Source organism: Catharus ustulatus, chromosome 23 (genome assembly GCF_009819885.2).
Source record: "Catharus ustulatus isolate bCatUst1 chromosome 23, bCatUst1.pri.v2, whole genome shotgun sequence".
Lineage (NCBI taxonomy): Eukaryota > Metazoa > Chordata > Aves > Passeriformes > Turdidae > Catharus > Catharus ustulatus.
The window spans coordinates 2,460,555-2,476,641 of NC_046243.1; the positions used below are offsets into that span (position 1 = coordinate 2,460,555).

General features: G+C 51.3%; 1 protein-coding gene across 1 annotated transcript; it reads right to left on the reverse strand.

Moving 5' to 3' along the window:
• Positions 1-885: 885 nt before the first annotated feature.
• On the reverse strand, positions 886-14,531 carry CAVIN1 (caveolae associated protein 1). The gene is made up of 2 exons (XM_033079100.2): positions 13,928-14,531; positions 886-1,914 (listed from the first exon to the last, which is right to left on the reverse strand). The coding sequence occupies exons 1-2, from the start codon at positions 14,345-14,347 to the stop codon at positions 1,249-1,251; spliced, it is 1,086 nt and encodes a 361-aa protein (XP_032934991.1). The 5' UTR covers positions 14,348-14,531; the 3' UTR covers positions 886-1,248.
• Positions 14,532-16,087: the final 1,556 nt, after the last annotated feature.

Below are 16,087 nucleotides of genomic sequence, written 5' to 3' on the forward strand. Positions count from 1 at the left end.
GGGGCTGAGTGTGTAAGAGCCAAGCGGGGCTGAGCCAGGCAGAGCCACCAACCCACCATGTGCTGCTTTCGTGCTGCCTCACTCGGGGCAGGGAGTGAAGCTGCAGAAAGCAGGACACACGGAGGAAAGCAGAGGACGTGGGCATGGGCATGAGCCTGAGCTGTGCCAGGACCCCTGCAGAAAGCAGATGCTCAGAAATGCTCAAGGTCCGGTGCTGAACAGCTGTCAAGGCCTCCTTCTGATGGTCTGGAGCCTCACATGGCAGCAGTGCATCCCATATCCCTCTGGAAACAAGCTGTAAGGGCTGCTCTGGCATTGCTGCCTGGGTGTCCCTCTCCCCCAGGACAACAAGTGTGAACCTCACTGCCTCACCACCTCTGTGTGGGTGAGGAGGGAGCAGATCGAGCATCCCACCTCCATGCTGCTCCTTGCCTCTGGGACTCGCCATGGACCCTGGATCCCTGGCAGCCAGATCTGTGACCTGTGCAGGAAGCCTGGAGCTTGCACTGTTCCTGCCATGGGCACAGCGGGGAGGAGCAGCGGGCCCCAGCTGTGTGACAGCCTGCAGGCACCCATGGCAGGTCCAGCTGCAGGGTGGCTTTGTGCAAAGGTCACCCAGTCCTTGGGAGGGCAGAGAGGAGCAGCCCCACCTGTCCCATGCCAGCTCAGCTTTGCCATGCACTTCCCATCAACAGGACTTTCTGTTCAGCTCTTCCCTCCCACGCACCAGCTGCATCCCAGTTCCTCTGGTCCCCCGAAGGAGCAGCTGGTTTGGGTGCTGGGAGTCTTCTTCCCTGTGGGGTAGCTGTGCAGCCTGGCACACATGGGTGGTGGGGGCTGGTGGGCTACTTGCAGGAAGCTTTCTTGACATCGGGTTTATCTTATGGAGGACTCTTGAATTTTCAGCTGTACAGCCATTGTCTTGGGATCAGCACTCTCCAGCTCAGTCAGGGCCCTGTCACTCAAAGCCTATCTTCAGGTGTGGGGCAAGAAGGCTGCAGCAGGAATGGTCTCCAAGGGTGATTTAGTAGTGTAAGAAAATCAGTTCCATGTTCCTAATGTTTATGCGCTAAAACTAAAATATAAAATACACCTTGTACAAGCAGGCAGGGGATCAGCGTGGGCTCTGCAGGGTAAGAAGGATACATCGTGTACACTTCCCTGGGGCTCCAGGGCAGGGAGAGCTCGAAATGTGAGTGATAATGTGTTCAGCTGTCATCCACCAACCCTTGTGTTCTGCAGTCTGTCCTACTCGCTGTCACTCTTGTCCACCAGTACCGCGTCAGTCTCCTCCGTGATCTCCAGCAGCGTGTGCATGTCGGGGCTCTCCCCACGCATCAGATCTGAATTTTCTCCTTCCTCTCCACCAACCTCCACCAGCTCTGTGGCTTTCACCTCCACCTCACCCTCTCTTATTTTCTTGACATGGAAAGTGAAGGGTGGCACTTTGTAGACAGCTGTCTTGGACCTGGCATAGATGGTGTGGTCAGGGGTGAAAGACTTCCTCAGTTTGTCCCGAGAGCTCTTCATCTTCTCTCTCCTTTCGTTAGTCACAATTTTAGTGCCCAGTTTGTTCATCCTCTTCTCCAGGTTGTGGCGGGTCTTCTCCAAGTTGTGGCGGGTCTTCTCCAGGTTTTCCTTGGTCTTTAGCTTAGTCTTTTCCATCTTCTCCTTTGAGAATGCCTTCTTAAAGTCATCCACCCTTTTCATGCCGCTCCTTTTGATGCGTTCTGCCCGTGACTCTTCAATAATCTCCTCAATCTCCACCTCCTCATCTGAGGAGAGCTGGACATGGTCCTCCTCTGCATGGTCCTCACCCACAGGGACCTCCTCACCCTCACCTTCCTTCTCCAGCTTTTCACCTTCCTTTAGGGACTTGCTAATGCTCAGTTTAGATGGGAGCTTCACTTCGTCCTGCAAGACACAGAGCGGAGCCAGTGAGACACAGACACCAGGAACCCTGGAGCCAGCCCATCCTCCCTCCCGTGGTGCTGCAGAGACATCAGCCTCCACCCAGCTAATCACACCCAGGTACCTCAGCTCCCTTATGGCAGCTGATAAGTTATTGTGAAGAGGATCTGCTTAGTCCCCTACCAGGACTCAGGCATGAGCTCTGCTCAGCCTAGGCTGGCTCCAAACTCATCTGTGACACCTGAAGTAAAGGAAAGGCAGCCCACCACTGAAATTGGAGCCTCTTCCCTTCTTCCTCTGCCCATGCCACAGACCTGTGCCCTCTGGTTTTATCTTTCTCCAAGGACCTGGCCATTGCAGCCCCTCACTCCTGGCCACAGGACAGTGGTTTTCAGGTCTCCAGCCCAGCCAGGTCCAGCTGTGACCTCAGGCACAGTGCAGGACTGCAGAGGCACTGCCAGAATTGCATCTGGCCACAGCACCAGCATGCACACGCTGTCCTGGCCACCCCCAGGCTGCACTCAGACTTTCCCAAGACCTCAGGATCCAGATGTGGGGTTGGGACATCTCTTGGGATGCAGCAGGCTGCCCTGTTTTTTCTGTTTCTCCACTGGGGAATAAGTCAGAGAATTTGCCCAAGTCCATATCTGGAGATGGTGGAAACAGTGGTCTCAACTCACACAGCCTGGTCTGCAAGGATACACAGCTCTGCTTGGGACAGGGCTGGGTTCATTCAGCTTCTCCACTAACCTAAGGCAGCCGAGTTTCTGATCCCAGTGGCAGAGGACAAGCATGTGCCTGGGAGAGGGGCACAGGTCTGGAGCAGGATTGGTTTTCATCTGAGCAGCACATAGCATGCATCCCTGCTGCAGTGATTCACGTCTCTGTTCCCAGGACAGGCTGGAAATAGCCCATCACTGTACAGGGCGTCACAGCTGCAGGGCTGCAGCTCACGCTCGGAAATTTATTGCTCAAGCAGTTTTAATCTACAGAGATGGGTGGGAGAGGTGGGAGCTGCCAGGACCAGTGCTGTCAGAAATCCAGCAGCAGCCAAAGGGCAATGTGTGGAACGGGCACACAGAGCTGCTGGGCTGAGGTTTGGAGAAGAGCCTGGGCAGCAGGACAGCCAGGTGCCATTCTGAGCCCTGGGGCAGGCAGCAGCAGAACGGAACAAGGACAGAATTCCAGTCCTGGACAAGCAGGAACTGGGCCCAGGGAAATCAAGGGGCAGCTCCTGGTGTACCTCAAGTGCTTGAAGTGCATGGCAAACCCTGGAACACCGGCGGTGATTTGTGTGCCTCCGGCTTGGGGAGGTGCCCTGGGACCCAGGAGGGTGAATTTACTGTGACACCTCCCATGCTCTGCATGTCACAGCAGCTGCCACTGCTCCACTGCAGCCATGCACCAACAAGCTGCACAGGTGCCAAGAGCCAGGACACTGGGGATGGACATTCCATCAAGCATGAGGAGGGCTGTTCCTGGCGCTGTCGTGGGACAGAACATCCCGGTCCCTGCTCAGCGTCAGAAGGGACGGCGTGTGTGCACACCCTCACCCTGCGTGCACGCCACTGCCCTGGCTGACCAAGGTCACTGCCACTCTGTGGCTCTGGACTGAGCTCCTGGACAGAGGCAGGAGGAGATGCCCTCCCTGCAGACACAGCCTTCTGTGCTGTCATCAGCCCTGTTTTCCCTTGCACCCCTGGAGCAGTGACTCAACTCATTGAGTACGTGACTTCAGCACAGCTTCACCTGGGTGAAATCCAGATGCTCTCAGCTGCTTTCTCATTTTTTTTCCCCAAGCACAGGTACTGTTCCTTGGGCCAGATGAAGTTCTGGAAGCACAAGGGTATCTGCAGAATCTTTTGTGAGCAGTGAAAAGCCAGCTCCATGGAGCACTGGGCTCAGTGAGGATGGCATGGGCTGCAGTGTCTGTGGTGAAAACACAGAGCCTGCTGGGGCAGAGCTTTCATTCTGGGTTTTCTTCAGAGCAGAGAACTGTGCTGGGTGAAGCTCTTCACCTTCCAGACCACAGGTCAGGTCTCAGACACTTTGTGGTGATTAGGGGGTGAAGTGGCCAACATGTGTTTTCTTCATTTGATGAGCCACTTCAGCAGAAAACAATACACACGTTCTCCAGGGGGCCAGGTCGGTCCAGGGCAAGCCCACATCACGGGGAAGGCTTCTCCACAACAACACCTGCCAGAGCAATCCCAGAAACTTCCAGGGACCCTGCCCAGCCCGCAGAACATCAGGAACTCCAGCCACTTCCTTCCCTCTGAGGCAACACAATGAGCCAGAACAAAGGCATTCCCCTCTCCCCTGGCAGGGTTGTCCCTGGAAATGGGCCATATCCTGCAAGCCCTGATCCTATCAGCCCCTTGTGAGCTCCAGAATATGTGTTTGCAGAAAGAAATACCACCTCAAAAACTCCACATACATGGACTTTATGCCTGTCACATCAATAGCAACCTTTCCTCAATGCTACACCAGTATATTCAGCTCTTGACTGAATTTTCTGATGTGATGGGATGGGCTGCACCAGCAAATGCTCACATCCAGCCTCAGCACCATCCTGCAGCTCTTCCCTCACGAAGACACGGCCAGCAGCAGCTTTGGATACATGGGACAGTGGGAGTGAACCCTGTTGAGGTGCCTGCAGCTCTCCCTAATCCAGCACTTCACCCAGAGAGCAGCAGCTGCCCAGCTGATCCCATGGGCTGCATTCAGGCACTTCTCCCACTTCTGCCAGTCCCCACAGCCCAACCCCAGCCCTGCAGCGCTCACAGCTCTGCTCTTGCCTCTGTTGGGAGGCACCTCATGGATCAGACCCAGAGGCACAGAGGGAGCACAGTCCTTTCTATGTGTGAGAATCCCAGCCTTCCCCCTTGGGACTGTTTCCAAGAGCTTTTCTCCAACTGTGCTTGGGAAACCCTTTGAGTCCAGCTCCTGGCCTTTCTCTCTCTCATAGGCATGGTATAATTCCTGCATTTCCCACCCCCAGCCATCTCTTCCTCACTGATTGCTGATCTGACCAGCTGGGGATAGCTGGAGGATTTTCAGCAGTGTGCTAAGGGACAGTCCCCAGAGTTCAAGCTCACCTGCATTCAGGGAGCATTCCTGTGGGATCAGGCACAGCACAGCTCAATGCTCTGTTCAGAACAGTCACAGCTCTGGCACATCTTAATGGGGACGAGCATGTCCTGCTGAGCATCCCTTGCATGTACCTCTCTCCTGCACCCAGGCACTCCCAGAAACCACCAAGAGTCTCTTCCTTCCTGCCTGGTGGGTTTCTCCAGTGGGGAAGGGGAGCTGTCTGGTGTGGGCAGAACATGCCTGCAGACACGGGCATGGAGGATAATGGGACATGACTGGAACAATCAAGAACCATCCCAGACCCACGGGTTGCTGCTGCACAAATCCTTGCTCTGAGCAAGCCACTATGCTCTCTGCACTTAATTTCACTCATGACTCATCCAGTTGAGCCACATTTTTAACATCAGGCATTCTATTTTTATTTGGAAAACACTGATCCTGAAGTGAGTGAGTCCAAAATCCTGGGTCTTGGCATCCCTGCCTGTTGGGGTGCTCAAAACCTGGCTCCCAATCAGCAGAGACAAACCAGTTCTGTCCTCTCTGCTTGGATCCAACTGGCACAAGGACAGGGGGTAAACAACATTTTTCAGAAGATTTTGCTATCAGCAGCAGCAGCAGCAGCAAACTCTGTCCCTGCTCTGTGTTCAGTGCAGAGCTGCACCCAGCAGCAGGACAGGGACAGGGAGCCTGCGTTGTCCCTGCAGCACAGACCTCCCGGGATGAGCTGTGCTTTGGGAAGCTCTCTGGCACTGGGCCTGTCCATCTGTGGACTTTGTGGGCACCCAGAGGGGCCCCAGTGCCCACAGCCAGCCCCAAAGGCAGCTGGCTGCCAGCTGCTCTGTGTCCTCCTACTTCAAACAATTCCGGAGCTGTTGGATCCACAGCAGTCTCTCCCCAGCTCCCCTGAGTGGGCTTTTATCTGACATTGTTTTCGAGTTCCCTGGCAGTGAGTCACCCTCAGCCCACGGCCATGGACACCCGCCTGGTTGCTACAACACACGTAAACACTTCCCCTGGCGTATAAAAGGCCAAGGAGACACAGAGCTGAGCTGCATTCCCAGTCAGTGTGTAAGAAACAGAGTCCCAGCACTCCCAGCAACTCCAGTCTCTCTCGGAAGGTTTAATGGAAGGCTCTCACATGCACATGCAAATCACATCTGCAATTCATTTCACTCCGTTATTTTTACACAACTGCAGCAGCACAAACAGTGAGTTGGGTTGACATTTGCAGCCATAACGTGCAGGAAATGACCAGCTCACATTCCTGGGCTCCACTAACACCAAATTGGGCTGATGCCAATCCTAGGTGAGCTGGAAACTGCAGCCCCTCCTGCACCCCAATCCTCTCTCTGCCCACCCTGGGCAGCACAGCCCGGCCCTGGCCCCAGGAAGGATCAGGAGCTTCAGCAGCAAACAGCCTCTAGGTCAGGTCAAACCGTGCCAGAGGAGAACAAGTTCTGCTCTCCTGTTGCCATGAAAACCACTCTGCTCTGCCAGGCCTCAGAGGACACTGTTTTGCACTGATCTTCCAGCAGTGTCATGGGAAGGAGGATTCAGCTATTCCTGAGTAACAGCAGCATGCCTGAGAAGCACCCTGAGCCTAGCAGGGCTCAGGAGTGTCCAGATACCCTGCTCAGAGGGGGCTGTGCTCTCCTCTCCAGTGCTTTGGTGGAACAGACCTTTTCTGTGAGGACTGAAATTGCTAGATTGCTAGGTTTATTTTTTCCTAGACCACAAAAAAATGGGATTTCTTACATCTGACACTCTCCTTGAAAAGAAGTTTTTCCTGGCAGCTTTGCCCAGAGACCACAATTCCTGGACTTGGTTCATCCTCACCTGGCTTTTGGAATAGTCCTGTCCACCCAGGTGACCATTCCCACTGGACAGTGCTGCACACGCTGCTGGGTCACCCCCAAAGGGCAGCTGGAGCCTGGGGCGTTTTGTCCAGTAGCTGCACAATGACAGTGGCCTCTGTGGCCTTAAATGTTCTATGAACAGCACTCCAGTGTGGGGCTGACTCCAAGCAAGCAGCACCAGGGGCTGTGGCCAGACAGAAATGAGAGATGCTGCAGGGGTTGCATGAGGTATTGGAAGTTTATGTCACAGTTTGTGCTCTCTGCCTGTTTTACCTGTTTAAAACAACAACTTCAAACCATTTCACAATCACAAACTAATGCTCACAAGAAGCCTGAGGAGGTGGGTGTTTCAGGGCTCTGTTTCAGGGCTGTGTTTCAGAGGGAGAAATGGTAGCCCAAAGAACAGGTGGGATTTGCCCAGTCACAGCAGAGCCAGCAGAGCCAACTGTCCCTGGCCACTTGCCCTTCATGCAAGCCACACAGCAGCTCCTCCCTCCCAGATGGCCTGAGGGAAAATCCCAGCTCCTCACACCCACGCTCATGCAGCAAGCACATTAGTCAGCAGCAGGATCAGCCTTGCAGGTCTGAGAGCCTGAGGCAGCCCCAAGCAGGCGAGAAGCAAAGGCTCAGAATCAGCAGCTCCCAGAGCTTCAGAAGAGGTTCAGAGTGATCTTCAGGGGATGCTGCTGACGAGGCCCTAAATTGCTGCCTCCTGGAGTGTCTTCTGCTGCCCTGGGCCTGTCTCCACGGGCTGGGCTCACAGGGCAGTCCCTGGCGAAGACTCAAGGCACACGCGCGGCATCTTCTCAGGCTAAGATGAGGAAAACTGCGTTTCAATGGCCGGGGAAAGGAAGCACAATGGAAACACTTACCTGTTCCAGCCGGGAATCTGATTAGGAACACGGCAACAGTGATCCAGGTTAGCATGAGAACAGGCAGAGAGAAAAGGCACAGGGGTATGTTTTAGTAAAGGGAGAAGCCAGGAAGCAGAATTTGACAGAAAAGAGTCAGCAAAGATCTGTGAGATGCAAGAGTGTCTGTCTCTGATTCAGAAGGTCCCAGGAGACACAGGATCCCTTCTGTGGGTTCAGGCACATTCTCACTGACACTGCTCAGACAGGGCCAGACTCCTCACGGTCACAGGGATTCAGTGTCGCCTGTTGGGGACATGTCTCCCTTTGCTGTGGTGCAGCTGAACTCAGAGTTTGCTTGTAAGTATAAGATCATGAATAAAAAGGTGGTGATTTTAAACCCTGTGTTTATTGATTCAAGTGCAGAGGCTGCAGAGATTGAAACAGGTGGGTGCAACTCCAGAACTCTATCCGCTGGTTTTGTCACGTACAGACCTTACCCTAAACCAGTGCCAGATAATTCCCAGCAGCTCCCAGATCTCTGCACCCAGTGACACAGCAAAGTCAGGCATGGCCTTGACTCTGGGTTCCAAGGGTTGGACAAACTTTGTCTCCAATAGTGCCAAGAGGTTAATGAAAAGAAAAACCTCAAGCCTTAGAGCCGAGACTTTTGAGTCCTGCAGTAAGAAGTCACCAAAGAATACTGCTGAGAGAAAAAGATCTAAAATATGGGGAGAGAAAGCAAATCAGGTTGGGATTAGGTGAATGTTAGAGAGATAAATAGGTCATTCTCAACTAGCATCTCCCTGACTAGCAGAGCCCTCCCAGCCTCTGTAATTCTGAGTGTTGTGCAATCTGCCTGGCACTTCTTTCTGTCAGGCACATCCAGTTCCCCTGTGTCCTGGAAGCTGTGTCTGAAAAGCTGGATCTGCTTCATGAGCTGTGAGAAACAGCAGCCTGGTACAGGCACCAGAGCTGGTGCAAAGGAAGGGAGGGAGGGTGGGAAGGAGGAGGAGGCTGTGCTTGGAAAAATGCTTTTGCCTTTAGTGAGTCAGAAGAGAGGCAGGGCTGTAGGAAGCAGAGAAGTAAATAGATTCGGAGTGAAAAAGAGCTTTTTTCCCCTCTGACAGCTTAAAATTTTTTGATGCCATTATCAGTCTGTTTGTACCACTGGCTTTGCTCTCAGATCTCCTCCTCCCGGATAAATCTGTCTGAGGTGATTGATGACTCCGGAGCTGCTTCTGAACAGCAAAGCAGCAAAGATGGGGTTTGTATTACAGATCACTTGCAGACACTGACATTTGCATCCTCGCATAAAGCTGGAGACTAAACATCCTGAGACTTTTTGTTCTAAATATTTGATTTTCCTTTACTGATACTGCACATTTTGTTTCGGCTCTTTGTCTATCTAACAGCTGGACCCACAATTCTCCAGATGCCCTGTAAGTTGTAGGAGATCTTTCAGAATTGAGAGGACAATCCCAAATGGGATAAGAGAGGGCTAAGCCTGTTGCTGAATATGAGTCATTGCTGTGCCTTCTGGGTTGTACACATGAAAGGCTTGAGGGAGGAATATGTGATCAGGAGGGATATTACCTTGGGCTTGTGTTCATGAGCCACTACTCATCCAATCTAACCCCATCCCAATGGCTGGGCAGCCTCTGGCCCTTTGCTCTGAGACAATTTATGGCTGCACAGCTCAGTCTGGAACCATAATGCTGAAAGGATTTTAGCAAAGCAAACAGTTCTGGCACCAACTGCTTATAAATAATAGCTGAGCAATGAAATATTAATGCAGTTTATACTAGACTGCAAGAGAGAAATCCATGCTCCAGAGTTGTCTACTGGTAGACTGATAATCTGCACTAAAAAAAAATCCTAAGAGTCAGAGTTATTAACATCCTGACTTTTTTTTAAGGCTCAGTCTCCTCTGAATTATTATCCTGAGACTCTTATAGTTCCGTAATATGCAAAGAATATGCAAGATTTTTGTACATTGAGATGATCATGTGATCCCCCTGCTATGGATGCAGCACTAACAGGAGCTGCTTTAGACTGGATTTGGAGTGAAAGTAAAACCTGCTTTTCACTTAAAAATATTATCAGAAAATAAACACAGTGGCTGCTGCAATGCAAATCCCTGCTGTGACCCACCGGGACGAGGGCTGGATGTTCCAGCACGTGGAACCAACTGATCTTGCAGGAAAAGCACCCCATGGGTACCTGGTGCTGGTGTCTATCCCAGTGCTGTCACCCAAATTACTTTGGAAATTCCTATTTACTTTTGATGCTGATAGCAGGGAGAGCTCCACTGAACTGCAGACACGTCACCCACCCAGGCTGTCCTTCAGGCCTGTGGATCTTGCTGGCTCTTGTCAGTGCTCCACTGCCATTAAACTCATCATGAATGAGTTTCTGAATGATTAATTTGAAACAAAATCATAGCTCAGGGCAGCTGCCATTCTGTTTGGGCAGTGGAGAAAGGCTGTAGCCCGGGGGCAGTGGGTTTGTATGCCCTGGGTTCCCTGCCCTGTGCTTCTCCTCAGCCCCCTGAGCTCATGTCCTTTTCAACTCTCTCTTTTGAGGAGCACAGACCCAAAACCAAGGCAGTTCAGGACTGGCCTCTGAATCTGTCACATTAATGTGTGGGTTTAAAATCTGCCCCTCCTTCTCTGGATGTACAGCCTCGCTGCTCCCGTCCGTATAAGGCCCACGCCAGCACAAAGCCAGGCTGGGCTATTTATATTTCCTTGCCCAGCCTTACCCACCCAACACTTCATGGCTGGGATCCAGGTCCCACCCTGCTCTCCCAACAGCACAGCTCTTCCCACAGAAACTCCCATCTCACACAGCTCAGAGCAGCCACCAAAGTCCCCTGAAGAGCAGATGAACCCCACTGGAGCCTCCGAACAGCACAGCGTGGGGAGCACGCACTCACACCCCTCAGACAAAGGCTGCTCTTCCCTACAAAAACACTGCACATCCTGAGCCAGAGCTCCCAGAGCTCGGCGCCCACACAAGCCTCAAAATAAAGGACCGGCACGCTTCAGAAATTCAATATTCCCTGTGCGTGCCGAGTGCTGCAAGGGTTTGTCCGGTTGTAACAAAATCAGCCCTTGGCATTTGCAGGAAAAAGTTTAATTGTCAAAAAATGTTTGGAGGAAAATGCCAAGCTTACATAAACTGCCACGTGCCACTCTCCAGCTGAACATGGCACAAAGTCTGTTTTCAGAGCAGTAGCTGCTTGCACAGGACATCCATTATTTAACCATGAACTGCAGTAACCAGCCCCACGTTCAGGATCCTAAAACCAGGAGATTTGGGATGAAGTCACTTTAGTTTGTTTTTATTAGTAACCACTCTCACGGAATTTTTTTGGTGTCCTGATTTCTCTGAAAGACAGGAGCCCAGGACAGAGGCACAAAGGAAGCTCTGAGCTCTGTTCCCAGGGCTGCTGGGCAGTGCAGGCACTCACTGACATCAGACTTTTTAGGAAGGTAACGTCTGTGTACACAGTGGCCTGTCAAAGCTGTCACCTCTGCTTTGGCTCAGCAAGTTTTCAAAAGAGAAAGATGGGGCAATTTGGAGGGGTATGGTTCTTTTTGAGTTTTATCCTAAAGAATTGATCTAGTTCTTTACATTAAGTCTATACAAAAACTCTTAACTTGGAGAAATCAGACCAGCTCCTGGCAAAATCAGCTCAAAGAGGGTAAGCAAGGAAGAAATCACAAGCATGGACGGGACTGCGAGTGATGCCTGTAAATGTTCTGCTCTCAGCCAGGACGTAGGAGTGATATTCAGCCCTGCATTTTCTCCCCCAGATTTTGAAACTACCCCGGCAGATGTGCTCAGGATCATGCCATAGGTCAGGCTTTCCCTGATAAAAATTTGGTTTTCATCTCTTCCTAATCTACAGCAAGCAAAACACAATTCTCACAGTCAATCTGATTTCTCTCCAAAGTGCAAAAAGTCTTATTTGCACTCCTGAATGGCTGAAGCCTCAGGACTCAATGCTGAGTGAATAATCAAACATCAAGAACCAGCAAAGAGCTCATTTATCTTTACATTTCTTCCAACTGCAGAGCTGTGCAATACTGAACCCTACAGAGCATGACTCTTGCTCTGCTCAGATCTCTCACCCGAAAACAGCCACTGCTGGGATTATGGAATATTTTACGTCTCTTAGGATGAGTTTGTCTCTTGTTGTCCAAAAGAAAAGACCAATAAATCTTTGGACTTTTTGCCACAGCAACTGAAAACACACAGGAGTCACCCCCAGTTTGGGAAAGCCGCTTTCCCTGAGTCAGAGAGGAGTGATAATGTGCTCAGCACCGCAGAATTAATTACGCGACCAGTAACTACCCAACAGAAACTTTGGTAGGTGGGGGGGGTCTGAGAAGTGAGACACTGAATCAGATGAGAGTTATTTTGTAATTACTTGGTTTTAACTGTAGACACCCTTCGGAAAGCAGAGTGAATTCCTCAGTTAACCCCCAGGGTGGACCCCAGAGCCGGACGCTCTCCTGCTGGGGCTGGGTCTGCTCCGCTCCCACCGAAGTGCCAGCATGTCCATGAGGGCACAAACTGCTCTGTTTCACATGCTGCAAACCTGGAGAATTCCTCACCTGTGCTCTGTGACACGCAAATCACACTAAATTCCATGCTGGGAAATTATCCCAAATCTCAAATAATTTCTTCCCCTAATACCTCCATGATTCCTCAAGTCCCTGGCACAGCCCCTGGCCAAACAACTGTCTCTGAGGCTGCTCTGTCCTCACCACAGCAGCAAGGGCAGGCCCCAAGCCTTTAGAACCAGGATTGCTTTTTCATATTAAAAACAAACTCTGCTCAATATCAATCACCCACAGCAAACCAACACAAATTGCTCATGAAACACTAACCTGCAGATGTTTGGGATGCTTCCCAAGGACCTTGAACCTTGCCAACTTCCTACCTATTTCCGTAACTGACATGGAATGTTATGTTTAAACAATTCCTTTCACTCCTCTCATTTTGTAGTGGTTGTTGCTTCTACTTTATTTTTCCGTGGAGAGACAGACACAAAAAGCTCGTAATAAATCCATACACATGTATCTGTCTATAACTGGTTGTGTTTCCTGTGTTTCCTGAACAGGCTCAAGTATTTCAGCCTTTCAGCTGTGATAAAACAACAAACGCTCAAGCTCTGAATCAAGGAGACCCACAGGCCCTGTGTGTATCTGACCCCTGAGCCTGTCATGAGCCACTCGCCCTCAAACCTCACAGTAAGGACCATTCTCCCTTTTATTCTGTTTTTCTTCTTTCTCTTCCCATGATCAGCACTCGAAGCTTCTCCATTTGTTCCTAGTGCTGGCTATTATTAACCCAGAGGCTTTCAACTGTAGCATTAACTGTTTCGCTCACTTTTCCCCCATGGCCCAATAGAAGAGTTTGCTCTGATGCAGAAAACAAACTCCAGGCAGGAAACTTGACAGAATCACGTTTCTCTCCTTGTTTTCTCTTGTTTAATGTTGAAAACTCCAAAACTTAATGCAGGGGGTGAACATCAAGCAAACCAAAGCCGCTATTGAGACCAAACAACAAGGAGGTTCAAGGCTTGCAGGATGCAGAAGAAAGAAGATGAGAATTGTACAAGCCCTCAGCAAAGGCCACCCCAAGCACTGCCAAGCTCAGAGGGCTGGGCTGGATTTTCTCTGACAGCTCTATCTGCCCTGCCTGGACAGATTAACCCTGAGGCTGGGGTTACTATCACTTGTTACCAGATGCATGTCACAAATCTGAAATATTATCAGTCTCCACGTAGCCATACATATGGTATCTCTTGGTATAAGAGACATTGGCAGATGTCTCAGCCCTTTCAACTGCTCCTACAACAGCCCCTTCCAGATCCCTGGGCGCTCTTGGTTTTTGTTGAGCTAAGCAGTAAAATCGGCTTATTTTCATAATTTTGGCCCATTGCAGTGAATTCTTAGGGCCTTGTTCCCTATCTGCATTAAAATTCCTGTTAAATGTGACAACTCTGTCAAACTTTGTCTTAGGACACACAGAAAATGTTAAACCACAAACGAGAGTGACGGGGGACCCGCCTCGGTTTGGACTGCCAAACAATCTGGGGAGTTTGGGAGAGGGCTGGGCCGAACATGCAGCGTGACAGGACCCTCAGCAAAGAAAACACCCACTAACAGGATGTAAACACACAGTGAAACTGCTCCTTACCTGATAGATCATGACTTTAAAGTTCCTGCGTTTCAGGAGCTCCGCTTCGTTGGCCTCCAGCTTTTTGATCTGCCCGGCTTGCTTCTCCAGGTTCTGCCGCACCGTTTTCACGTTGACGCTCACCTTGCGCACCTTCTCCAGCATTTTGTTGACGGTGTTGCTGGTGGTGGTGTGTGCCTTGGTCAGCTTGGTCAGCTCTCCCTGGATGCTGGTCACTGCGCTATCCATCTCTTGCTGTCTCTCCTCCAGCTGTGTTTGGGTCAGCTGGATCTGATCCACAGCTCCGATGATCTTGTCCAGAAGGGTCAGCACCATCACGCCGTTGATCTGGTCTGCTTTGATGGGCTCCTCGGGCGCCTGCTCCTCCGAGGTCTCAGAAACAGTGGGGGGCTCGATGATTTGCAAGGTGGTGTCCTCCATGGTCGCTCGGGAGTCCTGGCTCACGGAGCCCGGAGGAGCTGTCACTGCAGGGAGAGAGCAGGGAAAACTGAGCCCGAGCCTCAGCTAAACTCCGCACTGGGAGACACGCCAGGAATGGGGAGCGCAGTGAGTGAGTGTCTGTGCTGAAATTCAAATGGCACAGCTCCGCACAGCCGTCCAGTGGAACTGCCCTGCAAAATTTTCCAGGCTTGCAGGTCATTGGCTGACTCCACCTCAGCTATAGAAAAGGAGCCGCTGCCAAATGCCTGCTGACCCACCCTTTTGAAATGATTAAAATAGTTGGAGGGGAGACGATGGCTCTGCATGCAAACACAAGCACAGCTCAGCCAGGAATGCAAAGCTCTGGAACTGCAGCCACCCCTTCTTTAGCCTCAGTCTAAAGGCACTGAAGTAACAGGAGGAAAAAACAAAATCCTTTAGTAAGCGGCTCGGGAAGCTGCTGGGAAGAGAGTGGGAAGCAAGCAGCCCCATCTGGACACAGCTGTGTGCACTGAAGGCTGGGTTAAACAACTGCACATGCTGAAGTTCAGCTGGAAGTTCAGACCTTTTGCCAATATTTAGGTTTGGGGTTTTATCTAGGACTACAAGAGCCTGATTTTCAGTATTTTAAAGAAATGCTCCAATTTGAATTCAGTAGTTACAGCACGAAAACGTCTGTATCTTAGGAATGCCCCCTCCCATGTAAGTGAATGCACAAGAGGCACACATGGCACATGCAGGGTGCAACACGTCTCCACACAGATTTAACACAGAGAAGGATAATTCACTCCTGAAGTGAATTATCTGGGCACTCCCCCTAAAGGAGCTCTCCCAGTTCCACAATCCTCGAGCCTTGTACAGATCCAGTCACCAGACTTTAAATGAGGGACAAGCTGTTGTGTTCACTGCTTGTAAACAAAGCCCAAATTCAGTGGGGTACTTTTGGATTTAGCGGTAAAAACCCGAAATTATTCAAAACAGGGAGACATGTGGGAGGTGCCACCACAGACTTTGCAACAACCCAGCTGGAACATGCCAAGAATGTGGAGAAGGAAAATTCAGATCTTGGGAGTGACCCTGGGCCAGACCTGAGCCAGACCCTTCAGTGTTTCTGGGGTTGGCTCAGCCAGAGGGAACCAAGTGTCCATGGACAGAGCTGCCACTTGGGAAGGCTGTGGGCACACTGGAAAGGTGGGAGCTTCCCCTCAGCTTTGACAACTGTTATTCATCCTCAGCACCTCCTGCCTCCTGCCAGGCCAAGTCTGCTCTCAGCCTTTGCCACTGGCTGGCAAATACCAGGAATGCCCAGGAGCCCTGGGCTCCTCCCAGCTCAGCTGCCTCAGGACAGACTGGGGGAAATGATCCATCCCAGCTACGACCTGGTCCCACAGATGCAGAGGGACGTTGTTCAATCACAATGCTCCCAGCAGTCAGCACTTTCCCTGCCACGTCCCTGCCCCGTGACTGCTCGCTGTCCCCACTGACCTGGGCCTGGTGGCTCTGTGATCACAGCATCACCCTGTGCCCCCACAACAGCCATTATGTCACACAGTGAAAACAAGCTGCTTTCTGTACACTGTTCTTTCCTGGAGGGAACTTTTTCCAGAGCATTATTTCCAGTGTTTGCTGCTGCTGAGAGTTGCATGAATAAAACCCCTCACTGTAGGTAGCCAGTGCAGGGCCCCAGAGCTGTTTGTCCCCAAGGTCACCTGCTCTAGGGTGGGTTTCCACAGATAAATG